This window comes from Haliaeetus albicilla, chromosome 11 (assembly GCF_947461875.1).
Source record: "Haliaeetus albicilla chromosome 11, bHalAlb1.1, whole genome shotgun sequence".
NCBI classification, from domain to species: Eukaryota; Metazoa; Chordata; class Aves; order Accipitriformes; family Accipitridae; genus Haliaeetus; species Haliaeetus albicilla.
The window spans coordinates 3,486,795-3,512,603 of record NC_091493.1 but is presented as its reverse complement, the minus strand read 5'-3'; the positions used below and the strand labels follow the sequence as shown (position 1 = coordinate 3,512,603).

General features: G+C 40.7%; 4 protein-coding genes across 12 annotated transcripts in view; 3 read left to right on the top strand and 1 right to left on the bottom strand.

Annotated features, from left to right (window-relative positions):
• The window catches only part of UBE2D1 (ubiquitin conjugating enzyme E2 D1), a 44,165-nt gene extending 38,125 nt beyond the window's left edge, over positions 1 to 6,040 (top strand). For all 4 annotated transcript variants that reach the window (XM_069795887.1, XM_069795890.1, XM_069795888.1 and 1 more), the window contains exons 7-8: positions 36 to 129; positions 3,235 to 6,040. In XM_069795887.1, the coding sequence (XP_069651988.1) occupies positions 36 to 129; positions 3,235 to 3,280 (140 nt within the window). In that variant the 3' untranslated portion in view covers positions 3,281 to 6,040. The remainder of the gene's footprint in view (positions 1 to 35; positions 130 to 3,234) is intronic.
• A 257-nt stretch (positions 6,041 to 6,297) lies between these two features.
• TFAM (transcription factor A, mitochondrial) lies at positions 6,298 to 15,397 on the top strand. Its single transcript, XM_069795885.1, has 7 exons — positions 6,298 to 6,422; positions 6,576 to 6,703; positions 8,635 to 8,705; positions 10,699 to 10,848; positions 12,305 to 12,400; positions 13,448 to 13,504; positions 14,484 to 15,397. The coding sequence occupies exons 1-7, from the start codon at positions 6,355 to 6,357 to the stop codon at positions 14,700 to 14,702; spliced, it is 789 nt and encodes a 262-aa protein (XP_069651986.1). The 5' UTR covers positions 6,298 to 6,354; the 3' UTR covers positions 14,703 to 15,397.
• A 666-nt stretch (positions 15,398 to 16,063) lies between these two features.
• Positions 16,064 to 25,809, top strand: part of DNAJC9 (DnaJ heat shock protein family (Hsp40) member C9) — a 17,103-nt gene continuing 7,357 nt past the window's right edge. For 2 of the 3 annotated variants that reach the window (XR_011326794.1, XM_069795884.1), the window contains exons 1-5: positions 16,064 to 16,303; positions 16,426 to 16,566; positions 16,772 to 17,026; positions 17,796 to 17,879; positions 18,656 to 18,800. Coding sequence is in view for 2 of the 3 variants with exons in the window: in XM_069795884.1 (XP_069651985.1) it covers positions 16,124 to 16,303; positions 16,426 to 16,566; positions 16,772 to 17,026; positions 17,796 to 17,879; positions 18,656 to 18,775 (780 nt within the window). In the remaining variant the exon portion in view is untranslated. Of the gene's footprint in view, positions 16,304 to 16,425; positions 16,567 to 16,771; positions 17,027 to 17,795; positions 17,880 to 18,655; positions 19,357 to 25,809 lie in introns of those variants that run through there. The other variant, XM_069795883.1, reaches the window with a different exon arrangement.
• The window catches only part of FAM149B1 (family with sequence similarity 149 member B1), a 19,176-nt gene continuing 10,424 nt past the window's right edge, over positions 17,058 to 25,809 (bottom strand). For 3 of the 4 annotated variants that reach the window (XM_069795869.1, XM_069795870.1, XM_069795872.1), the window contains 4 exons: positions 25,390 to 25,516; positions 24,942 to 25,067; positions 23,869 to 23,950; positions 17,058 to 22,029 (listed from right to left, as the gene is read on the bottom strand). In XM_069795869.1, the coding sequence (XP_069651970.1) occupies positions 21,947 to 22,029; positions 23,869 to 23,950; positions 24,942 to 25,067; positions 25,390 to 25,516 (418 nt within the window). In that variant the 3' untranslated portion in view covers positions 17,058 to 21,946. The remainder of the gene's footprint in view (positions 22,030 to 23,868; positions 23,951 to 24,941; positions 25,068 to 25,389; positions 25,517 to 25,809) is intronic. The other variant, XM_069795871.1, reaches the window with a different exon arrangement.

Below are 25,809 nucleotides of genomic sequence, written 5' to 3'. Positions count from 1 at the left end.
ACTAACTTGTTTAATCTAGTGTCTCTTTTATTTAGTTTTATTGTCCATATGCTCCTTACTTTGTGATCCTAATCCAGATGATCCTTTAGTACCGGATATTGCACAGATCTACAAGTCAGACAAGGAAAAGTGAGTATAACATATACATAATTGTGTGTGTGGTACTTGCAGGTGGTTATCTGCTATGCACCTTCTATCTTAACTTTTAAAGATAATTTTCATAGATTTGTACAGGATTAGATTTTTAAATCTTGAAAATATCGATCAGTGGAATGGCAAGCAGAAAACTGTAGGCATACACAACTGTTGGGTACTTACTAATTTTTTGTACTTAGTTGCATAAAACGTTCACACTTTTGTGTTTCATCTTTATATTCATTGCATGAAAAATCATTTCCCAAATATGAGTTATTTGTTGCTACTGTGATCCTCTGGTTGTAAAACCTGTGCCTTTAGTAAGATGTTAGGTGTGAACAACAAACATGTTTTTGACACCATTTTCTAAATGTAGGATAGACTAATATTTAGCTCTTTTTAGTGCTAAGAACCATTGTCACATTGCAATTTGCAGCATCTTACAGAGAAAAAGAACCTTTTTTTTTTTTTACTTTTTGGAACAGCTGTAGAACTTGCAGGAAGTTTCTGATTTTGGGAAGGTAACATGGACAGCACATAATGGAGGTATTACATGCTTCTGGACCAAACCTGATTTCCATTTGAGAAGTTTTAACTCTAAAAGTACTATACTGACTGGAACATCTATTCTGGGGTCTTTTACTTACAGTATGGAACCACCTGGATTTTCCAAAGTTCAGTGTTAAGGCTTGTTGACTTCTTGTTGTACATCACTCCTAAGGAGGGTTTTGAAATGCTCTCTTACAGCTACATACACGGCTGAACCCTCACAATATCAGATAACGGGATTTAGAGGTCACTAGCAAGCCCAGTGCTTTGGCATAGTGATGTTTCTTTCCAGACTGCTACCTGTCTCGAGTGATTTCTTTGAGCACCAAAACTTTGAATAGTGGCCTCTGCGGATATCTAAGCAAAATGATGCATTGATTTCTTAAGAGTTTGTTGCAGTTGTGGGTGGCAGGAAGCTCAGGCCCTTTATTCCACAGATTAGACTGCGTGATTTCCAAAGGGTTCCGTGGAGGAAATACTACCTGTGTAAGATTTTTCCATCATTGCTGCTTTCTGCTGATATATCAGCTACCTGCTTTTCTTGGGCTTACAAACGTTAAAAACTTTATGCATGGGAAAAGTTACAGAATCAGTGATCCAGGAAGGAAATACTATTTTGCTTACCACTGGGAGATTTGTTGAACTCTGCTGCTATTAGGCATTTTGAGCACAATCCAGGATGTAGTCCACAGTCTATCAGCATGGCCTGAGCTGTCTTCTGTAACAGGGTTTTAGCACCTGTGGGTTTTCTAGGTGTGTGTGGGATTAAGACAGACTGAAACACAAGATCAATTTAGGATAGTAATGAGGAGTAGGAGTCTCTAAGGTTTTCCAAATACATCCAGTCCTCGTTTGCCAAGAACGGAATAACCTTCCTCAAAATGAATCTGCCACAAATTTTCTGATGGCCTTGAAAATAAATTAAATAGTCATAGCTGTGCAGTACGTTCATAGATGGCCTAACCAGCACTGTTTATCTGACTTCTTCGAGCTTTGGAAAAGGTTATAGATTTAGTTTGGGGCAGGCTTTTTATCCTTGGTACTTAAGCTGCTTTTTGGTAATCTTGCTGTTAACTATTTTAATTGTTATACTCTTTGCTTCAGATTTTGTGGAACGTTTGTGATATCCAAAAGAATTTTTGACTTTCTGGTTAACTGATTGAGAAATTGTTTGGTACCTATTTTTTTTGTACTGAGCCATTGAAGACTCCTTGCAATGCATGCTGATAGCCTGTGGTTCATCACACATACAGGTCCATGAGGATTTGAGTATTGTTTTTACCTTGAGGACTGGATAGAGCAGAAGTGATGTAGAAGTTCCATGGAAGTCTATGGTCTAGTATTTCTCTCCCTAGAGTAAGAATTATTAAAATGGCCCTTTTCTGACAGTTCGATGTCTGATGCAATCAAATCATGTAACCCACTTCTTGAACTCTGTAGCTTGTACTGCAAAGCAGATAGTGTTCAAGCTGAGGATCTTGTGCCTTGGCTGCTCCCCATTTGTGTCTCGGCTTTTGTCTACCCACTACCTTAATAGCGATTTCAGCTATTGTGCCTCCTGTTTGTGAAGGAAGGGAATAAGGGATATTTCTCTATCTCCAAAACTCGAAATTTAATCATTGCTAGAGAAAGTGAGACAACCTATAGTCTTGACTATAGCTTTGTCTTCTTATGCTGTTCACGTATTAAATATTTTAATCTCATCTTGGATTTAGGAAATGGAAGATATGGCTGGTTACCCCTGAGCATTTATCTGTGGGTGTATTAGTAGAAGTAAAAATCTGAAGACTTGTATGGTAGCATATTCTTAAGAAGAAAACCAATTAGTACATGAGTTGCTATACTTATCTTAAGAAATGGATTTAAAACTTGTCAGCGTTTTGTCTGGAGAACCCAGAAGAAAGTGAATCTAGTCTGAAGAGTGGAATGTAACAAATTTAAGGACCAGAGGGGAAGTTGTTGACTCTCTAAGGACATTTACCTTTGGGAGTGCTAATGAGCTTCATACCAGAAGGAAAAGACCCAAGACTTAAAATCTAGTAAAAAATGCTTTTCAGAAAATTTCCCTTTCAAGTTCTGAAATGCAGATGGAAGTGCAGAATGGAGATAAAAAAAAATCACTGTGCCTTTTATCCCCACCCTTTCCAAACCCAGTTAACTATACTGAATTATATGCAACTAAAATGCATGAACTTTGTCAGACTGTGTTAATAGCATATACATTTAGGAATAATTGACAACAAATTCCTGTTAAGGTACAAATAAGGGAACCAGTTGTGAAATGCAAATTAAGTATGCATAATGATACGCATTTTAATACAAACCTGTGAGATTGGTCTTGAGTTTGAGTCTAAATAGCTTTGATAGGTAACCTTAGAAACAGAATGTACAGGGGGTATACGTTTCTTGGCTTTTAGACTATTTTAATGTTATTTGAATTAATGCTAAGAGGTGAAAAGCTCAGTAACATCTGTATTAAGTAAATATGTGGCCATTGTCAATGTATCACTAACAGCTCTTCACTGTAATGCCTTCTTTCTGCACGTACAGATACAACAGACATGCAAGAGAATGGACTCAGAAATATGCAATGTAAACTTGTGAAGACTTTTTCATATACCACAGAGTACTGTAAATTCTAGGGTTTTTTTCAAAATTAGAAGGAAATGGAGCACAGTTTACTGTTTCAGTGTATCATGATGCCCCTTGAATTTTTTTCACCCATGTAAGTGTGTTTCTGGAGCAAGGGAGAACAAACTTCCAAAAATAACCTTATGACTGTGATAAGAATATTTATCCTCTTTGTATGCTTTGCAGAAGACATTTATTATGGTTTTTAAGAGTTGGACATCTACATCTTCAGACTACAAGATCCATAATGCAGTTGTAAAGCAACCAAATTCTTTTTGCTGGAAAAGTAGCTGTTTTTACGTGATGAATACTGTATGTGTGTCCTTAAAGTACGTTGTCCGTTTCATAAGTGTGTTCAAATTTCATTTTGTTAGTTCACTTATATAATTTGTATTTTTTTTACTGTATAGACTAAATATTTTATTTACCATGTAAGTCATTTCATTTTAGACTTACTTGCTTGTGCACAGTATTGACAAGCTACAACTGCTAGTAATGAAGTAACTGGAGTATCCCACCCGTTAGGATATTCTAAAAACTGACTGCAGATTTCTTAAAACCTAGAATGATCTTTGCACTGTAATTCTTTGTACGCTGATTATGGAGAAACACTTGGTTTTGATTCTGTTGCATACTTGACTTAATTTTATTGCAATGTGAACTAATTGCACTGCTATGTAGAAAGATACATAATCGTTTTGTTGCTATTCACAACTGATTTTTGACATGTGGGCAACATAACACTATCACAGACCTTTTACAAATCTAAATGTAGCCTTTTCCATATAAATAAAATGCATTTTCTACTACTTGTCTTGGCTATTTTTTTTCAGAATGATGCATATCCTTAAAGTGCTTGTTCTAACATTAGAGAATCAAAATATTAAGTGTGCATGTGTCTTGTAGACAAAAGGGAAAACAAAGCCATGCATCACATACTACTTAGAACTGTGTTGCAATTAATTTTTATGCTAGCTTTAGCCTAATTTATTTAGCCTGCTTTTATGTAGGATTTCAACTAGTTTAATGACATGCTAGCTCTATATTCATTTATGGAGGAAATACCACAAGTGTTTGAATGTCAAACACTTCAGTTAAGGTGGTGTATTTGCAATATCAGAATGTTACAGTAAACTTCTCACATTTGAAGCTAACTTTTCCATTAACTGGCACTTCAGTTGCTTTAGACTATGCATGTGAAAAGCCAGTAGTGCTGGAGAGGGGCAATCTTTTCTTACAAAGTAGATTAAAAGCAGAAAAACTTTGATTTCCTACTATACATTCTTCTTGGGTATCCAAAAATAAAAACGCATGACTAATGTTTTTCTCTGTACCTTGCATATGAAAGAAAAGTGACTTGTGGCTGGGACATTTGTCATCAAATACATTTTTAAGACAACAAAAATATTTGGGTTTCTTTTTTACTGTAATGAATGCCAAACTGGAATTTGGGTTGTGGGTGGCAAGTGTGCACGGTAGGAGCTTTTATTCCTACCAGCAGAATATTGTTGTCTTCATGCTTGCTGCCTTACTGACCCAAATGGCTTAAGTTGGTCATGTATGGGAAAATGTCACTTCTGTGCTATGGTTTTCTCCATGATGTAATGATGACTTTTGAAACAAAAGCTTGATGGAGAGTGGCTCTATTCATTTTAAAATATCCTTGTTCACTTCAGATTGTAAGCTGAGTAAATGTGGGGTGTTTTGTTATTAAAATGAGTGCTTCATTATACTTGAACTTGGACAATGTAGCTAGGAAGGCAAAGCCATTGTTTATACTTATTGCTAAAATGGTGGTAGAAAACTTTGACCATCAGAATGTGTTCCCAGAGCTTTTATATTTTCTAGATTGGTAGTAATACATTTGTACTAGAAGTTATTGAAGTGTTCGCAATGTCAGTATTGAACAGTGTGAATCTGGAAGTTTGACTTGCATCTTGGAATACTCACTTTCTTTTGGTTTGCTGAGTTGTATTAGGGATGGTTTGAAATCTTCTGTACTTCAACTGGTCATTTTTCTGCTGTGTGCCATACATGCAAGAACGACTTTTCCATCACAGTGCAAGACCAGCAGGATGATAAAAACCCAAAAGACCAACAACAAGTAAGGCATTCTGCCTACAGCATGTTTAAATACTAAAAAAAAAAAAAGTAATTCTGTCTTATGCACATGCTGTTTTAGAGGCATGAAGCTCAGTCTTTTATGCTTACGGTCCTCCTAGCAGTTCACCCTTTCTGCTTTTGAAATGATAGCTGAGATAAATGCAACCTTTATGTAAAACTTTAGTCTTTGAAAGAGTTGGTCAGATTTCAGCCATGGAGACAAAACATCTCCACTACTCCTCCTTCAGCCTTCTGCTGTTAATGCTGTCTTAAGGGGGAGGGGGGGAAATTATAGCCGAAAGGTTACTCGATCCTGTGTTGTTCACTATGATGGAAAAAAAATGGCACCATCTTTGTGTCCTTGGGGTTTTTTTCCCCCCTTCTGTCCTGCTGGGAGCTGCAGCCTCGCCCGTTCCAGGCCCGTAGACCCCCGGCGTGCTCTGCCCCTGGCAGCTCTGCAGCGACAAGCTTGCTGCGAAGAGGAAACCCCCGAAGCGGCCCGGTTCCGTTTTTGGCCAGAGCTCAGCAGCTGCTTGGTCGTTTCTGCCGTCGGTGTTGTTTCCCGCCCGCTGTTACTCCCTGTGCCCTCACGTAATAAAACACGGACGAATGCTGTTAAGAACCTCGTGTGCCTCTCTGACAGGCTGCTGTCCCGGGTCGATGTACGGCATGCCCGCGGGAGGGGGGCGGCCGGGGCCGGGATGTTTCGCCCCGCCGGGGCCGGGGGCCGGAGGCGCCGCCGCGGGAGGAAGCGGACCGGGGGGGGGGGGGGGGGGTGTCACCTTGGCCCGCGCCCCTCCCCTGCAGAGGGGCGGTGCCTCGGTTCCCTGCCCCGCCCCTCCTGGCGGCGGCAGCCAATCCCGGGGTGCTGCGCGGCGGCCGCGTGACTTCCTTCTCTCCCGCGCGCGCGCGCGCGCAGGCGCGGCGGGTGGAGGCATGGCGGCGGCGCTGGCGCTGCTGGGCCGGGCCGCGGCCCTCCTCAGCGGCGCGCAGCGGTTCCTCAGGTGCCGGCGGGACGCGGACGGGGGTTACCGGGGGCGGGGAGGGTTGCTCCTTCTCGGCGGGCTGGGGTGCCCGGGCTCCCTCGCGCGTGCGCCGGGCGCCCCGCGAGGCGTTGCGGCGCGGCGATCGGTAACGGGCGTTGCGGTTGTGTGCAGGGTCGGCGGCTCGGCGGAGAAGGGCCTCAGCAGGGGGATCAGCTCGGATGAGCCCCCGAAGCGGCCTCTGACGGCCTATTTCCGTTTCATGAAAGAAAACCATTCTGCTTTCAGGCAAAAAAATCCAGGTACGCGGCCTGAAGGGGGTTAGGTACGAGGGGACGGGCGATGGGGGCTGTTTTGCCGTCAGGAACGCGGGGTCTTGGTGTGTGGGGTGTGCCTGAGGTTCTGCCGTAAAGTTGCCGTCGCTCTAGGTACATACGTGTTTTACCTCCAGAATACCTGGTTTAAAAATAAAACTGGAGCAAAGTATTGCTTTGTGAAAGTAAACGTCGTAAAGTACGTTACCCTGGTTTCAGGAGATACCAAAACCATCTTCCTTATCCGTAGGATACCACAGGTAAATTCAGTATTGCCATACTTACTGCCTGTACAGTATTAGCTTAGTCTTCTGTACTTAGTAACTCAAAAAAGGGAGCATTTGTCTGTAACTTTAAAAGTGTTTGAAGAAAGAGCTCATCTGGGCAGTACATGTTAACAATTATTTGTGTTTTTCAGTTATTTTTAAATCTATGTATTTGAAGTATGTTATTGCTCATATAACAAGTTGTATATGCTTTTATTTTGATGCTCTAGTGATTTAAAAACTACATGTACTGGATTGCCTCAGCATATACGGGAGAAAAAGTAAATGTATTTAGAGGAAAATGTTTTTTGAAATATTCATTTATAGGCAATGCGGTAAGTTGTGTCAGAGAGCAGCAAAATGGAAAGCTGTGCTGATTTTGAAAATACTTTTGAAATGAGTGTTAAAATGTCAAAAGAACTGTGGTGATATTGGCCAAGTCATGAGGTAAATTTAAGTAGGGAAAACCATTTGATACCCTGTTTTGCTCGCTAGTTTGAGCATTCAACAGTCTGAAAGGTTGAGACACTGAACTTGCAGAGCTTATTGTAATTACATGCCACACCAGTGTTTTCCAGTTTCCAAAATTTGAATAATCTGCAAATAAATGTACTGTATCTCATATACAAATCGAGAATTTTGGGCTTTCTTGTTCCAATAGAGGTAACGTTCAAAAATAACCTGATAATTTGTTTTATCATTGGCAAATCATTGTATTTTCAAAGGTTTTAAGATTGGTATACTTGGACTAAAAACTCCCCATCTGACTGGTTTTCCAAAATTCTGGAAGTCAGGTTACTGATAAGAGCTTAGTTCTGCTTTTCCACTGTTGAGATGGCTGAACTTTACATTTGAGGTGGAGAGAGGAAGACCTATTTTTTCTTTTAGTGTGAAGCAGAGGGAAAGCCTGGAAAAGGGTTTTTCAAGACACGAAAAGTTATATCCTCTTTCTAAAGCCCTTGGGTTTTTAGTTTGGGTTTGTGGGTTTTTTTCCCTTTAACAAATTCAGGTCTGGCTGGAAATCTCATCAAATTACCATAGTGCAAGGGCCAGAGTCAAATTCAGTTGGCAGAAACCCAAAGCAAATTCAAGTCACTGTCTGTAATTTTGTTTATGGGAGAAGGAAGTTACATTTTCTTTAACCTTACTTCTGTTGAATAATATTGTAAGCGAAGGACTTTAATATAAAGATCAAGCATGTCTGCTATATCAGGTGGATAAGGTCACATTATACTTGCTTTGAATAATCCAGCAGACTCTTTTGAGAACTGGGAAGTTTTACTTCTGGTTTCTTCCCTGGCCCCCATTCCAAGTTCAGACCATCTTGCATTGTATCAAAAAGGATCGAGCTCAAAAGGGGATTAAAAAAAAAAAAAAGAAACTGTTGTGAAGTGGTAATAGCTGTCTGTCTTGGAATGGTGCTTCAGTTTATAACACCATGTTTCATTTGAGTTTGAACCAAGAGCAGGGACTCTTCCCCCTCCAAATACTAGAGTTCTCTTTAACTGCCACAGTAAGTTAGTTTTACGAAAGGAGGAAAATATATTTATACAGGAAAAAGACACTAGTGACAGCTCTCCTTGGGAAAAATTGAAGCTTACTAAAGATACAATATTGATCTTTATTTTCTTGCTTTCTAATTTTAATGTACAGAAGTGACCAACATGGAGCTGATTAAAAAAATAGCAGAAGCTTGGAAGGAGTTGCCAGCATCACAGAAGCAGGTAGGTTTGTATCTTTGCCCTGTGTACTTTGAACTCTATAGAGCTTAGTCGTTGTTTTCTTGGTTTGGTGTCCACTGTGGTTTTTTTGTTTTGTGTTGTGGTTTTTTTGTTGTTGATTTTTTTTGTAAACAACAATAAAAAAAGCACTTGCATACAAAGGTTCAGACATAAAAACAATTCTGAAGAGAATTGGGAGCTGTGAAGTACTCAAGGGAAGATACTTTGATACTTTTACACATGACCTTGGTTTTAGTATTTTTAATCTGTTGCCAGAGAAACAAACAAGACAGATCTTGCTCTATGCAGCTGCAGGGCTGGGAACCAATATCTCATTTCTTTTTGAATGATAGTTGTGTATATGTGTGTGCATTAGATGTATAACAACAGGAGTATTGTAAAGGTGTTCTGCTTTCATATGCATAAGTTAGGTGAAACCTCAGTTAATTTTGATGAAAAGACCAACTTTTTTTTTTCTGCTGACTATATAGTAACCAGAGACCTAACTTACAGGTAACTTTCTGTGGTGGGTTGACCCTGGCTGGGTGCCATGTGCCCACCAAAGCCATTCTATCGCTTCCCCACCCTCAGCTGGACAGGGGAGAGAAAATATAACAAAAGGCTTGTGGGTCAAGATAAGGACAGGGAGATTACTTGCCAATTACCATCATGGGCAAAACAGACTTAATTTGGGGAAGATTAATTTAATTTATTACCAATCAAGTCAGAGTAGGCTAATGAGAACACCAATTCTTATTACACCTTCCCCTCACCCCTTCCTTCTTCCTGGGCTTAACTTTACTCCTGATTTTCTTTATACCTCCTTCACCCCAAGCAGTGCAGGGGAATGGAGGTTGTGGTCAGTTCATCACACATTGTCTCTGCTGCTCCTTCCTCCTCAGGGACAGGACTCATCACACTCTTCTCCTGCTCCAGCGTGAGGTCCCTCCCACAGGAGACAGTCCTCCGCAAACTTCTCCAACGTGGGTCCTTCCCACAGGCTGCAGTTCTTCACAAACTGCCCCAGTGTGGGTCCTTCCACGGGCTGCAGTCCTTCAGGAGCACGCTGCTCCAGGGTGGGCTCCTCTCTCCCACGGGGTCACAGGTCCTGCCAGGAGCCTGCTCCAGCACAGGCTTCCGATGGGGTCACAGCCTCCTTCAGGCATCCACCTGCTCCGGCGTGAGGTCCTCCCCGGGCTGCAGGTGGATATCTGCTCCACCATGGACCTCCATGGGCTGCAAGGGGGCAGCCTGCCTCACCATGGTCTTCCCCACAGGCTGCAGGGGAATCTCTGCTCTGGCATCTGGAGCATCTCCTCCCCCTCCTTCTTCACTGACCTGGGTGTCTGCAGGGTTGTTTCTCTTAAATGTTCTCACTCCTCTCTCCGGCTGCCATTTCTGTGCCCCCTGCAACTTTTTCCCCTTCTTAAATATGTTATCACAGAGGCACTACCACTATTGCTGATCGGCTCAGCCTTGGCTGGCTGCGGGTCTGTCTTGGAGCCGGCTGACATTGGCTCTGTCAGACACAGGGGAAGCTTCCAGCAGCTTCTCGCTGTAACCCTGTAACCCCCCCTGCTACCAAAACTTTGCCACACAAACCCAGTACGCCGGTGTAGAAATGTGTTCAGTGACTGGAGCTTTTGTGTGCTGCAGTGAGTATACACACGTTTAAGAGTAATCATTTCAACCAAGCTTCAGCTCTTCCTCCTTGTGTGGAAGATTGGTTTTTGCATTGGGATGTATCTGAAGATTCATCCGATGTTATCAGATTAACTAAGATTATGCATGGGAAGAGCCCAGGTTTTGAATCTGAGTTCTTATGAATCCATTCTGCTAATCAAACAGATCTGAAATTGCTACTTTACTTTAAAAATCTTATGTTCCAGCATAGTCTGTAATATTTTTTTGTTAGTAGGTTAGAAGTGTTAGCTTGCTTAATGGTCGAGTGCTTCTTACTAAAAGCATCTGTTTAAGGTTGGTGATTGTGTTGTAGGTTTATGAGGAAAGTAGAAAGGCAGACTGGCAAAGATATAAAGAGCAGTTGGCTGCATATAAAGCACAGCTAACTCCAGTCCAGGCTGCGGCTTTGAAAGAAGAAAAGAGAAAACAACTGGCAAAAAGAAGATTGTTCAGGGCAAAAAGAGTAAGTATTTTGAAGTTTTAAGTTTCATTTCTCTCAAGGAACCTGAAGTCTATTTGTCTGGTATACAGAGCAGAGTTGAGGCATGTTTAGAAATATAAAAGCCACTCTCAGAATAATTAAAAAAAAAAACAAACACAAAACAAACCACAAACCCGAAACAAAACCCCATGGATGAAAATAATTGCTGGTGTTAGCAGTTATTTTAGTGACTTTCCTGTGCTTGAAGACCAGAACTAGCAGATACCTTTGTGCTCACAGGTAGCTTCTCTGTGCTTTTTTTCTTCCTATTCCTAAAGCTGCCTGAGATATGATAGGTAATAAAAGACATTGGAACCAGCAACACTTTCTTTGGTTGGGAAGACATCCAGAAATAGCTTTTTACAAAGGCCTTGTATCTGTTACTTCAGTGGCCCCTACAAGGTAGTAGCTGCTTGAAGTAGCCTTTTTTCCTTCCTTTTTCTGGATTCTGCTGCTTTCTGTATAGCTGCTGACGTGTTGAATTAGGGCTGCGTAGAGGCACATCTGTTGGTGTCCTCTATTGACTTATTCATACAGATCATCTTCCCTGTTCCCTTTTAGCTGGTTTATATATAAATCCTGAGAGACAGAACCATCTGTAAAGGTACAATATTATGGTTTGTTCAGGGGCAAAAGAAGTTGAGGGGGTTGCTTGTTGCTTGTTCATTTCTGTGAATTAAACTGCTGGTGTGACATTGTCCTAATTGGCAAAACTGAAGTTAATTTGGTTTAAAAGACCCCTGCTTAGAGGAAGTTTTTAATCCAAATGATTCTGCTGATCCTTTTTAGAGTATGGCACCACAAGGAATTTAGCTGGCATACCTAATACCTAAGCAGATATTAATTTGCAGCACCAAGGCTGCAGTGGGAATGTCTTAGGGCTGGAGAAAATTGTAAAGTGTAAGAAAAAGTGTAATTGCATCCATAACTTGCTGTACTTTCCCTCTCTCACCATCATCCCTGTAGGCAAAGCATTCTGATAGCAGAAACCTAGTTCTGTTTCCCTGGAAATCTGCTGGTTCTGTTCCACCTTCTCTCCTCCCACAAAGTTGGGTATCTGCCCTCCTCTCTGCCAGCGTACAGTATTTCACACCAGAAACCAAAGTCTTATGAAGATAATAGAAAACTTGTGATGACTTTCTTACTGAGTGGGATTTACTAACAGTCTTTCGTTTCTGGAAGACTTAGCTGAAGTAGGAATCAGTTTTAAATGCTTTTTTTTAATGTCTGTGAAAATTCAAGTTGTTTAGCTTTTCTTAATTTAGTTTAGCATTAGTCTTGACAAGTGGTGAGAGCATCTTGACATACAGTCCAGTTTATAGAATTAAACACCAAAAGATGAATTTGAATCTGATTTTTGTATAAAATAGAAAGACAGATGTTTAGTTTTGGAAAAATGCATGCTTGGTAGATTGAATAACTTTTCTTGTTTTTAAAGGAATTGACCATGCTTGGAAAACCTAAAAGACCTCGTAGCGGCTTTAACATTTTTGTGTCAGAAAACTTTCAAGAAAGTGAGGGAATATCACCTATGGTAAGCCGGGAAGGATTGTTCTTTAAAATAGACCTATTGTATTCAGAAAATCTGTCTTAGATTCTGTCATTTTCAAAGAAACTGCTCAATAGTTCAGTATTGGGATTTTGCTTTGCTTAGGTTATGGTTTTTTTTAGGCTGCAGTGATCTGGCTATACTGCTGGTGGCATGTCCTATATAAACTGCTGTGTGGGTATACAGACTTAAATATTTGCTCTGTTTTTTGCACTTCAGTGTTACAGACTTCATCTGTTTCTTCTGTAAGGAGAGAATTCTACTTTTCTTTGGTTTGGTGTAGAAACACATTAGTTTTTCAAACGGTTGTGGTGGTCTGCTACCATTTCTGTAGTAGAGTTATTGTACCTCCTATAGCACAGTTGATGTTATGGAACATGCAAGAGTTCCTCAGCAAACTCGCAAGTTCTGCACTGAACTGCAGTTTGGGGTGATTTAAGTTACGCTGGTGGATTACAGCACTTGAAGCACTTGAGACCTCCCCTGTATGCCTAGTATGTTCCTTACCCTATGCATTTAGTCAGTAAATCAAGATATTGGAAATAGTTTGTTCCTTGGTTTTCTACATACAAAGTAGGCATCTCCAGTCAGCTGAGGCCTGGTTTGACGCACACAGGGCAAAATACTCCTGAAGTGGTACAAAGTTCCCTGTCAATGCAGTTCATACTTAAGTGGGCTTGTCTTAAGTTAGGGCTTGGTTTAAATGAAACCAGTATGCGTGGTGAGATGTAGTCACATTGCTGTAAATCAGCTCAGCTGTTCCGTCTGACTGCTTTTGCGGCAGGCTAAGTGACTTAAACTGCTTCGTGCTTATATATCTGTAAATGTGGCTTAGGTGATGCCCAGCAACTTGTTGAACTGTGTCATTTATTATTTACGTATGTTAAGAGGGTGGGGTATAAGCCTGTGTGACTGTGCTTTTTTACATTGGTTTATACTTGGCTTTCACTGGCATGGCATTCATCTGTAACCCTCTGTGGTCAGTCTGCTGTTAAAATAATCCTAATGTATTGTGTATTCTATATCCTGTAGGCAAAGCTGAAGCAATTATTTGATGCATGGCGAAAACTGTCCAGTTCTCAAAAGCAGGTATGTCAGTGGATTTTGATGAGGTTTTGATCTAATTGGAAAATTACAAACTTGAGTCAAAATTAATAAATTCATACCAAATCCTGAACTCAGTTGTTCAAAATATAATACTGAGGAAACTACTCTGAGATTGTACTTACATGTCCTGAAAAAGATTGTCATTACTTTTATTCCAGTAGTGACCATTTGTTTCACATGGTTGATGAAACGTGAGTGAGTGGGATGAGATGAAGTTCTGTATGCCTGGAAATGGACGCTGAGTGGCATCTAGGGAGGAAGGTGGAATAATCTGCAACAATTTGGGGTTTTTTCCTCATAATCTACAGTATTTTTAAATGCCAGCGTAGTAATTTGCTGCTCATGGAAAGACTTTTGACAGGTAAAACAGAAATCTACAAGTGGTGTGCACACAGTAATTTATTAACTTTGGTTATCTTGGGGATAGTTTTCTGCCAGCTTTCTCAGTGTATTGAAATATGAACCTGCAGGTATATGAAAATTGGAGGGGTGTTATACTGAAATCTAATCTAAACCTCCAGATTTTCAAGTATTCTGTACCTTATTGTCCTTCCTCCTGAATGCCTTTCTTCCAGATTGTTTTGAATGTGTACTTAGAACATGCACTAGGTTCATGTTCTTTCTGTAGAAAAAGAATTTGAAATAGTTCCTGTTCCTTACACAAACCAGCTCTCTCAAAAGAGTACTCAAATAAAAAGCTTTAGCTCTGAGTAGTAATAGTAAATAAACTTCCTCTTCAGGAATGGCCATCTGGTGACATAACCATAATTCAATGCTAAGGTTTTGGGTTTTTGTGCAAGTTTGATGTTTTTTGAATTTTCTGGAGGCAAAAGTGAACACTTGGGATGTGCACAGCACAGGTCTTGTAGTAAGTCACCATTGTATCAGAGGGGAGGATGTGAGATGGCAGTTACCCCGACAAAGCCCCTTTTGTAACTGTTGATGCATAATTTTCTTCCAGCCATACCTGCAGCTTGCTGAAGATGATAAGGTTCGTTATGTAAATGAAATGAAGTCATGGGAAGCAAAAATGGTTGAACTCGGACGTGAAGACCTGATACGTTCCAGAACGCGAATGCCAAGAACGAAAACTGCTGAAACTGCAAAGAAAGCTGCAACAGCCAAAGCCTCCTCACGTGAAAACAAGGCAAAATTAAAGTTGAAAAAATCAGAAGAATAAAATGGTCAAGTATTTTATATTTAAGGCCCTTTGGTTGTCATGTCTTTATCCTGCTGTGTTAATGCTACAGTCAGCATTAGCACTGAAATTTGGAAAGCCCGTAAAGGGGCCACTGGAGAAGTAGAAAAGGTGATCGGGTAACAGAGGATTCAGTGTCTCTCTGATGAACTGACTGAAATAATCATTGCAGGTGTAGCCTGAACAGTTAGTCAAGCTGTGAATAGAGACACTCACTGACATCAGCAGAGCTCTCCAATAATGGTAGATAACAGCTAACTTTTATAAGATTTTTTTTTTTTATGAAAGTGAGAATATTCTACGATGTTACCATCTATATTCTGTAAGAGCTGAAATCTGAGTTCATGCTGCTGCATTTTATTCCCTCCATGGTATTGGTAGTGAAATGTTCTATGTTTCAACAAAAGGCACAAGAAATGTAAAATACTAACTTTTATTTCATGCATCTGTCTTTTTGTATGTATCAATCCGTGTATACCACTTATGTCGCATTTAATTAAAGACCATATGAGTTTTGTATAAACCTATCTTTATTGGACTTTTTTTCCACGGTTTTGTTTGGATACATGCAAACATTTTTTCTCCCTCTTGTCATATTTGGGACAGCCCAGAAGGAAAAGAAATGTGTGAACTGTTAGAACTTTGAGTTTTGAAGTAATAAATACGGATATTTTGAAGAGCTGCTTGATCTTTGTTTTTTTTCCGGGGGTCTCTCTGACTTAGTGAAAGTCTCGCAGGTATTTTGGAGAATCTATTTTTAGAAGGCAGGCAAGCTTTTTCAGTAGGCAGTGGATTTCATCCATCCTGAATGACCCACAGAAGCTGGCAAAGCTTCTTGTTTACCAATGGGGAGTGGAAAGCCAATTAGGAGTCCCTTGCTTTTTTTTTTTTTTTTTTTTAATTTACTGATGGGACCCGTATCCCAGTGCTCCTGGCTTTCTTCCTTCGCAGGAGAACGCGTACCGAGCCCACAGGCGGGAGGCTCTCCCTCACACGCAGGTTCCCAGCCCGTCCCCGAGAGGGAGCGACGTGAACCCCAACCGCGGTCGGGAGAGGGACGGGGGAACTCCGGCCGGGTACAGCCCCCGCTCCAGGCACGTCCCCAGCTCCTGCTTTCTACCCAAGCCTGCTCCCCTTCTGCCAGGGAGAGCGGTTCGGGCAGGTCACGACAGCGACTCCCGAGAGGGCCGACATCGCTCCGGCGGGGCCCGGCCCCCCGCCGCAGCGCCGGTGGCTGAGGGCGGCGGCGCCTCAGCGGGCCGGCGGTCCCCCAGCGGGCCGGCGGCGCATGCGCGCCGCGCCTTCCCGCCCACCTCTCGCGAGAGGTGGGCGGGGCGCGGCGGCGGTTGGCGCTCTTGAGGCGGCGGGCTGGCGGGCGGGGGCGGCGTCGCGGCGTTGGCGGGATGGGGCTGCTGGAGCAGTGCGAGGCCGCCTTCGGCTCCGCCGACCTCTACTGCGTCCTGGGCGTTCGCCGGGAGGCCTCGCCCGAGGAGATCCGCCGCGGCTACCGCCGCGCCTCCCTCCGCGTACACCCCGACCGCGTTGAGCCTGATGCCAAGGAGGAGGCGACGCGGCGGTTCCAGGTGAGCGCGGGAGGGTGGCGGCGGGCTCTGACTGACCGGCCGGCCCGCTCTGACTGACCGGCCGGCCCGCTTCCTGACTGACTGACCGACCGACCGATCGGCCGGTCCCCGTGTCGCTGCAGATCCTAGGCAAGGCGTACGCCGTCCTGAGCGACGAGGAGCAGCGCGCCCTGTACGATGAGCAGGGCACGGTGGACGAGGAGGGTGAGGCGCTGAGGGATGAGTGGGACTGGCAGGAGTACTGGCGGCTGCTCTTCAAGAAGGTGAGAGCCGGGCCGCGGTCTGGGAAAGGGCTCACCTCGGCGGGGGCAAACCCTACGGGAAGGGGAAGCCTGCTGCTTCAGACTTGTCGCCGTGTCTCCCTTACGAGCTTTGTGTAGAACACTGGAGGGGGAGGGGGTTATGCTGTCTTTGAAACCCTGCTGGTGAATGAAGTGTAACTCAAGAAGCGTCACCTCTTTGCTTCAGATCACGGTAAAAGACATTGAAGACTTTGAAAAGAACTATAAAGGCTCAGAAGAAGAGGTAGCCGATGTCAAAGCAGCGTATATGGATTTTGAGGGTGACATGGACAGTATAATGCAGTCTGTGTTGTGTGCGGACTATACAGATGAGCCAAGAATACGGAAAATCATAGAAAAAGCCATTGAGTCTGGAGAAGTTCCACGCTACAAGAGCTTTGTAAAAGAGTCTAAGCAGAAAATGACCGCAAGAAAGAGGCGGGTAGGTTCTATCAATCAGAGACCACAGAAAGCATTATTTATGATAAGTTTTTAATCTCCCTTGGTAGAAAGAAATGAAACTGTTCCCGAGACAAATGTTTGCCACAGGATTGCTGGGTTACAGACCTTGCTCAGTATCTGATTTTCACATTTGGTCACCTGTGTTCTGTACCCCTGTCCTCCCTGAAATTGTTGTGAAAGGCTGTTGAGTTGTAATAGGCTGTTGCCTAGTACTACTTTCTTTTATATCATTGTTATACACAGTGGTTTATTACAGGTAACCATGTCCCTGCATTTATTTACAAAGCTATGAGTTGCTGGAGTTAAGAAGTATACATGGCAGAAATATATTATGCTTGCCTTTTGGCAAGTGTGAAATAAGATTCTGGACTAAATGGACTACTTTTCCAACCTGGGTTTTTTTGGACACTTTGTAGAATATGTTATATGCACATCACAGTAACCTTTCTCTAAGTTAAAGAAAATGTAATAGCTGTTAAGACAAAAAAAGCGTGCGTGGGGGGAACAGGGATGGGGGACAGGCATCACATTCAGCATGGTGAAGAAGCAAAAAACTGTTCCGCTCTACTAAATTGTGGAACCAGAATGGGCTTTCTTTGATTCCTCATTTGTGGCCAAACTTGGAAACTGTGTTTCCTTGCAGCTGTTTGTATACAGATGCAAAAAAAAAAAAAAGTGGTAACTACTAGAAGACTTTGTCAAATTATGTGCAAAATACTTCTTTTAAAAAAGGTGGTTTACTATTTTAGGCAGAAAAAGAAGCTAGAGAGGCAGAAAAGACTAAAGACGAACTGGGCCTTAGTGGAGAAGATGACTTGAAAGCACTGATTGAAGTAAGGCTTTTTTTAATCTGTTAAAGATAATTATGTTATTGGCTTATAATTCTGGTGTCCCTGAGCATCTTTGTGTTTTGGATCCTTGCAACTCTTCTGGGTTCCTGAGGTTAAAACCTGACCTTAATGTTAACTATCTATGTACTTTAATAGTCAGTGTATGGTATGGATTTTATTACCTGCGTCCTTTTAAAAATGTACAAAGTTATTCTAATATCCTTATTGCATACACAAAATATTTAACTTCTTGTTTTAGGCAGTAAGACAGGGAGTGTTAATGATTTTTTCTTTCTGAGGGATTCCACGAGGATGTAGAATTTGATAGGTCTTACTATTTTGCTTTTGTTTCTTTGGGATTGAGGAAAGAAACATACTGTTTACGTTCTGTTTTTCAGAGTGTTTTCTGTTTCTTCTTTCTTATCATCCAGTGGGCTTCCTAGAATGTTCATACTTTATCATTCCTTAAACTGTGATAGAGTTTTGGGTCTAAACTAGAAATTGTTTTGCTTTTCCTAGCCTTACATCATGAATTCTTATAGCCTCTCTTTACCTCTGTCTTGATACTTTAGGAAGTTGGGTATAGAGCCTAGAGTATACAAGTAGGCTTTTGCTTAACAGTACTATACTTTCTGTAGCTTGTATTCCCTGTTTAATACATTCCAAGACTTTATGTAGCTGTCTAACTGCAATAGAATATCTGTGTTGAGAAATATAAAAGTTTTGGGGTTGGTTTTGGGTTGGTTTTTTGTTGTTTTTTTTTTTTTTTCCTCCCCCAGAGCAGAAATAAAGATCGAAAAAAGGAAACGGATGACTTTTTGGCCCAACTGGAAGCAAAATATGGGAGTAATGCTAAAAAAGCAGGAAAGAAGACTTCAGCCAAGAAAGGAAAGAAATAAAGAACTGTATAGGCTGAAATATCAGGTATCACTTTGTATGGGAACATGCAGATTTAGGAGAATTTCAGAGTTTTTCTGGGCTACTGTTTTGGAGTGTGTGTGCATCAACTTGCTGTGACTGGGAGGTATGACACAGAACCATCATCAACAAGAAAGACAAAGCATTCTGGTGCTATTGTTTAAAATCCTTTGGGTGCTCTTCAGTTAAGATCAAACAGATTCTTGACTAAAAGTTTTGTTACAGTGAGGAAGCAGTGTGATGTTTGGGATGGCGGTGTGTTTATTAAACTTGTGTTGAAGCACCTTCCTTCCAAACAGCTAATTTGTATTGGTACAGCTGATGGTAAAATGATGTAATCCTACACCTTTGAGAGTCTTTAATGCCGATTCCTGTGGTTTCTGAGTTGGAAACCTTGTATTTTTTTGCTGTTCACACACTTCTTTTGTAACACACCTGCTGTTTTTGAAGGTCTTGCACTTCAGCCCAACAGGTGTTTTTCAGATATTCCAGTAGTTTTATAAAGATACTTTGGAAAATTGCAGACTTAATAAATGAAGAGTTCTTGCAGAATTCTGTGCTATGTTGCTTCTCCAGTCCTCTCTGTTTTCTAAGTAGCTGTTCAAAACAAACTGATCACGTTGACTCTTCTGACTGTTAAGTCAAGTAAATACTACATACTTCTATAGCAGCTGAAAATATGGCTATATTGTTAACTGTGGCATATGTGCTGGTGATGCTGCATTAGATGAAAGGGCCACCTAGTGTTCAGTCTTTGACTGTCTGTGGCACATGCCTTGGGAAGAATATGAGACTGCAGCATGTATATGACTATGCAGAAATTCTCTAACACACTGAGGTGAAGTAATAAACTTAAAAATCCACAGAACAGAGTTGGTCCTCTGTATTTCTAGGGTTTGTGATGTCACATGACAAGGAGTTCCAAAGCTTAGAAATGTATTGCATGTTATTTCAATAGCATCACCGTCAAGTCTGCTGTAGGATGGTAGTGATTAGCTACTTCATTGTATTTGTCAACACTTCTGTTATTTCAGAAGCAAATTGTTTCTGTAAGATGTGCAAATACTTTGAAGTTTTTTGCTTCAGCTGTTTTTAAACTATTTGACATAGTGTGCAAAGGTATAAATTTGAAGGGTAACTAGTTTTCAACTTACTATAGCTCAAAGGAATGAGCCTGGCTTTATCTTGTGGATCATTTTTCAAAGGCTTATGAGCCAGAGGGTGAACACTTACTTTTGAGTTGAAGGTCCTCATTGCCTCACTGATAGCATTCAGGAACTAACTATTTAATAGAGCTTCCTGGGGGGAAGCTAGAGGTAGACGGTAACTCTGTTCCCTTTTACTTGGCTACTTTCAAAAATTATCCTGATGCTGAGAGAGTACAGCATGTCCTTACGTTGCATAACATGTGGCCTGAACATTACTTTTACTGTACAAAATAGTTATCTAACAGCCAAGGAGAAGGCTCTGGTGTCAACCACTTGTACAGAAACCAAAAATTACCTTATGAGACTGCTTTCACTTTTTTAACACACTGACTACTCTAAGCTATAAAATAATACATTGTTTCTAGAAGTCTCTTCTAGTTTATTTGTATGTTTTTGTGAGCCTTATGCACTAGGGCTACAGAAAACTAATTTGGTCCCTGAGGAATGGCACTGATAGAAACGGGACGCTTATTTCCAGGTAGCTTGACATAACTAAATGACACACTGTACAATGTTCCAGTAGTCTTTAACTGTTAAGAGAAATTCTATTTTTGAAAGGGTTTAGTGAATAGAGGCCTCCCTTTAGCATCAATTTATCTCTATGCAAACTTAAGTAGATTGAGACAATAGCTGCTTTTACCCTCTAGAAATGCAAAGGAAAGTTAACCCAGTTACATTTGCACAATTCTGCTTTGGCTTCTTTTCCCTTCTTTTTGATTACAGCATGCTTGGATCAACTGGACTGGCATAACTTAGCTTGCATAACTCAGAGTGGGGAAATAGGGGAGCCACTTCATAAAGAATACTGACAAGTCTTTCCCATTATGAATTGTAATTTGGAAAACATTAATAAGGAAATTTAGGAAAAAGTGCTCTGTAATTGGATTATAAGGGAACAACTGGTTTTGTGTGGTGTCCTAACGTTGTTAAAATACGGTAAGTGGTTATCCTCACCTTGTCTTTACACTTACTTGCAGTCTGGCACTTTCTGTTTGGGAGTAAGACTTTCAACTAATAGTTTATTCTGAGAAGCTTGTACTTCATGTTTTTGCTGTATTTGGAGCCACAAGGACAACTAGAGCTAATACCTCTGGTATGTTGTCACACAGTGCAGAACACATCTCCTAAAAGCTACATTGCATCTGTGGGTTGTGGAACTTCATGGTGGAGTACAGAAATCTTATGTAACTGCAGGTATTGTTAGAAAGGGAGACTAACCTATTCCATGAAATTACCATAAAATATCTCACCAGGAAAATAATGTACTTTCTTTGAATACTGTCTGGAATGACTTGTAGGAAGAGACTCCTTTTTGCCTCTTAAACCTTCTTCAGCCACCAAGGAAGAGGTATAAGTATATAATACAGGACAAGTCAGTGGTGTGCTACTGCTAAGTGGTCAATTCTGTTCATCTGGTTTGCTACCTTATTTTTACACAACTGTGTTAATATCTGCTGCATTTACTACAGGATTCATAACTTGTCTAAGTTGAGTTGTAGAAGCAGTATCATGTGCAGTGCTTGCTTCTGATAGCATAATATTGCTTTAAACATATAAATATAGTTTTAAAAAATTAAATTACTGCCACTGTGGAAGGCCTGATTAATCTTCTGTAGAGCTAATGAAAAAACCAGCAGGTTCTGCAGCACCTGCCTGTAACAACATGAACCAGTCACAAGCCAGTAATGGGAAAACAGCAATGACTGAGAATGTTTGCTAGATTTTCTAGGTGTTAGGCTTTACTGCCCACTGGAATATAACTTTTTTTACTAGTAGAAAATGGAATGTTTGAGTATACCCCTTCTAATCTTTGGCAGCTGCTTCTTAGACTTATAAAAATAACTATTCATGAAGAAGGGTGTTTGAAAACTCTCTGTAAACAATGTTGACGTTGCTGAGAATGAGAGGTGGTTCATGACTCTCTGGAGATGGATGGATACTTCTTCATGGCATGTCAGAACCCCTTTTGCTTTTTGTGACTGATCCACTTCGACTGTGGGGTTTCACAGAACCATGCAGCTGAAGACCTAATAAATAGAGATCATGTACAACTTTAAAAATTCTGGCAGGTATTAAAACTAAGTACCAAATAAATCTCCTTTAGCTTAAAACTAAAATGCTTTTTATTTTAATATGTGGCTATCAACTGCACTGTGTTTAACGTATGCATGTTTGAGACATGTGACTGGCCTTCCCAAAAGGGGCAAAGTTTGTGCTTTCATAGTTGCTGCATTGCAGGGAACTACTGTATTCCTCGATTTTTCACAAAATATACATGTAGACATGAAGTCTACAAAGTTCTTCTGCTGATTTCAAATTTTTTTTTTTTTTGTTAATACAGCGGTCATAAAACTCATCCTGCATTTAAAGATACTGGGGCTTTTTGGGGGGGGGGGGGAAGAGGAGAAGCAGATACTTATTTTTCAGTAGGAACCAATCGTTTCTTGTTTAAAACCAAGTTATTTCAGGTTAGTGCCTTTGTTAAACTCAAGCTACCTCTTGTACCACTTAGTGGTAGCAGGCCATTCAGTTATTAAACAAGCTGAAAGACCCCTCCTGACCCCTAATAATCACCCATGTGCTTGCTACCTTAACCGTTGCATCTTCCATTAACTTTTGCAGCTTCAGTCCTATCTTGTTAGTATATTTTTATGTGGGGAAATTCTGACAACTCCATAAGGAATCCCAAAACCCTGTGATGAAAGGAATCCAGTGTAACTTGTCTTGACAGACCCTAGTTTTCAGCAAGTGCATCCAATCCCCTCTCTGTGCCACCCTTTCCAGGTGGAGGTGATACTTAGCATCAATACGAAGTTAACAGGGAGTGCTCCAGGTCAACTCAGGTGAGAGCTATAAAGATGGCATTCAAAAAAGCTGTTCTAGGGCACAAAAGTTAACTTTTGCTCTACTGTAATCTCTGAACAAAATCCCTCCCAACTGATTAGACTAGACCTTGTGTGTGCCATGAGGTGAGAAACCTAAATCTCTGAAGGTAAAGTTGAAACAAGTAAGGTTAATTGGTTTACTGTAACGCTTGTGTACACAAGTGTGCAACTTAGTCTTGTAGCTTCCTACTATTAAAAAAGAACCACAACCCTGGTTGTGACTACATAGCTATTTTGAAGCATATACTATTTTCTAAGTCTATTAACCATAAGCAATTTAAGGAGATGACTTTGCAGTGAAAGAAGCAAAACTGGAGGAAAGGGTATGCATGACATGCATAATAAAAATGCCTTCCTGCTGCCTTGGTACTTTGATCAATTAAAAATAAGTAATTTTAGCATAACCCAAAAGTAATTTCATCTAAGTAACACTACAAAGTTCATCCAGTTGTTACTAATTAAACAGTACAAGCATATATTGATTTTGGAGCATGCATGTGAGTTGTACTGGTACAGTTACTAGCTTTAAAATATATTTTGAGTTGATCTACTGCAAATCTAAGATCTAGTGCAGATCTAGTACAATCTCTTCCAGATACAGTGCAAGTAAGTTTCTTTTGGACATAATGCAATTTCTTTCAGTTGTATAGCTGAGCAGAAGAAAAATCCTTGGACAGAAAGTAGTTGTTGCTAGTTCCTGTTTAAATTGGCAACTCCTGTGCTTAACTTTGACATGAGGGGCATTGTGGCTGATTGCATTAAGTTTCCTTAAATGATTTTAAAATACTAAGTGGTAGTTAAAAAAACACACCCAAACATACTCTATATGCAAGTATGAAACTTGTATAATGGAAATTTTAAAACGTTAAATAGAACTTCGAAAAACCTCCTCAATGTAATTACCTACGTAGGCAATGCATCCTGGTCCCAAAAGCCTACCTCTTGCTTGATCTTATTAAATTCTATGACTGATCAGCATACCTGGACCTGCTGATCCTCTGCTTGTCCAAGATTGATTAGTATAATCAATAACAGTGCACGAACGGTGATGCTGTGGATCTGGCTGAAAAGACAGTTCAAGTTATTTATCTTTGCATGAAAAGAATTTTAAACATCAAGATTATAATACAGTTATAAACTACTGAAGCATGTATTACCTAATTTGTAATATGTTGTAATGGTCTAAGAGCTTTTATGAGTTTAAGGAGGGTTAAATCAACTTTAGGAGTAGAAAATATACTTCTATAACACTCTTATTTAGAGTGCCTTCACCTGGCCCAGTGATCATTCTCGCCACTTCTGAAAATTGTTCTGTTTCAAAACAGACTTTGCAAAGTTTGTACACTTGTAACTGCAAAGTCAAGGATGTTGAAATTATATACAGAAACCAAACAAGCAGCTATTTAAAAGCAATTGTTGAAATTACAGCATTTAAAGCTTAGCTAAAAATACTTGTTTGATAGGACAAGATATTGGTTTCATGTTTCAATAAATTAAACCAAGAGTATTTGATACTGAAACAGACTGGACATTAATAGTACAGCAAACTTGTGCAAGAAAGCAATGAAGACTATCCTGCCCTTGTGCTTCTGAATACAGCTGCAGAAATGACTTCTTAATGTCTATACCAAACTTTAAAGCATCCTCTCCTACCCCACAGTTCTTAAGCCTTCACAGAAGATGCTAGATTACCAGTGCAGATGATAGTTCAAATGTTATACCTAGAGTAACACTTAGCTTTTCCCCCAAGCATCTCAAACTTGGGAGTCTTCAAGAAAAGTGTAGTACTACCAGCTGCTTATAGGGAGGCTGTGGGGAGTGTAGCAAGATCGCTATCTGTGAACAACTGACTTGCCCCATTTGTTTCAGAAGTGCCAAGCAATGATGTTTCTACTAACCTGTGGGTATTTAATCAAATGGCAAACTTGATGAACCCCCTGGTACCAATCACCTATCTATGATATCTAGTTCTAGAGTAATGTTTACTTATGTTAATTGTCAAAGCACACTATTGAGTAACTAAGGATGATTTGGTATAATTTGCCATGCTTTACCAAGAATGCGTTGGTTGTGTTAGGCCTGGAGAAATGATCAGGTAAGAAAAGCCGCTCCTGTAGCTGCTGGTGGGTATCTTCATGTGTTGTTACACTGTGAGCTCGACTTGAGTTCCCTCGAGATTTCTGCATTGAAGAATAACAGTTAGGACTACTTCTTATTGCAGCAGTACATTTAAAGTAATTAGCCTAGGAATTAAAGCTAATTTTCCAAGTCAATCGTTCTATATCTAGTTATGGGGAGGAAGAAAATTCTGGCATTAATTGGAATTAAAGCATTCAACTATAGGGGATACTGGTAGTCAAAGTTGATATGGCATTTTTTGTGCGTCTCTTTCAGTTGCTACCACTTACAAGATGACAAACAAATTGGAACTCTCGGGTTAGGTAATTTGATCAGCAGCGACTACAATTTTAGGCTATCCAATATTAAAATTGTGCCTATTACCGTTTGCCTTTGGGATCCTGCAGTGCTTGTGTGCTCTGCCGTGTTGGTGGTAGTAATAGGTGGTAGGAGATTATTTCGGCTTAGTGGCAGTGGGGAGGGCGAGGTCAGCTGCTCATGTGCAGTCAGACTGAAATGCACCAAAAGAACAGAAAAAACAAAGTTTATATGTTTGACATTGTATAAACATACAAAGTTGTCAGTTTGGCATTAGGTAGACAAACAATGTTAAAACTAAAAGCAATAGTTGCAGAATTTTGCTACAAGATGGTGGTGTTAAGGCGATTAGAGATATGACTTAAAAGGAGTTCTGCAGCAGGTGAAGTTTGGTAGAAATCTTTTTCATCTATTAACAGGAACTTCTAGTTTTCAGAACGTTTAATATTAAGCATATAGGCAAAGCAAGTCTGAGAATGAGTACCC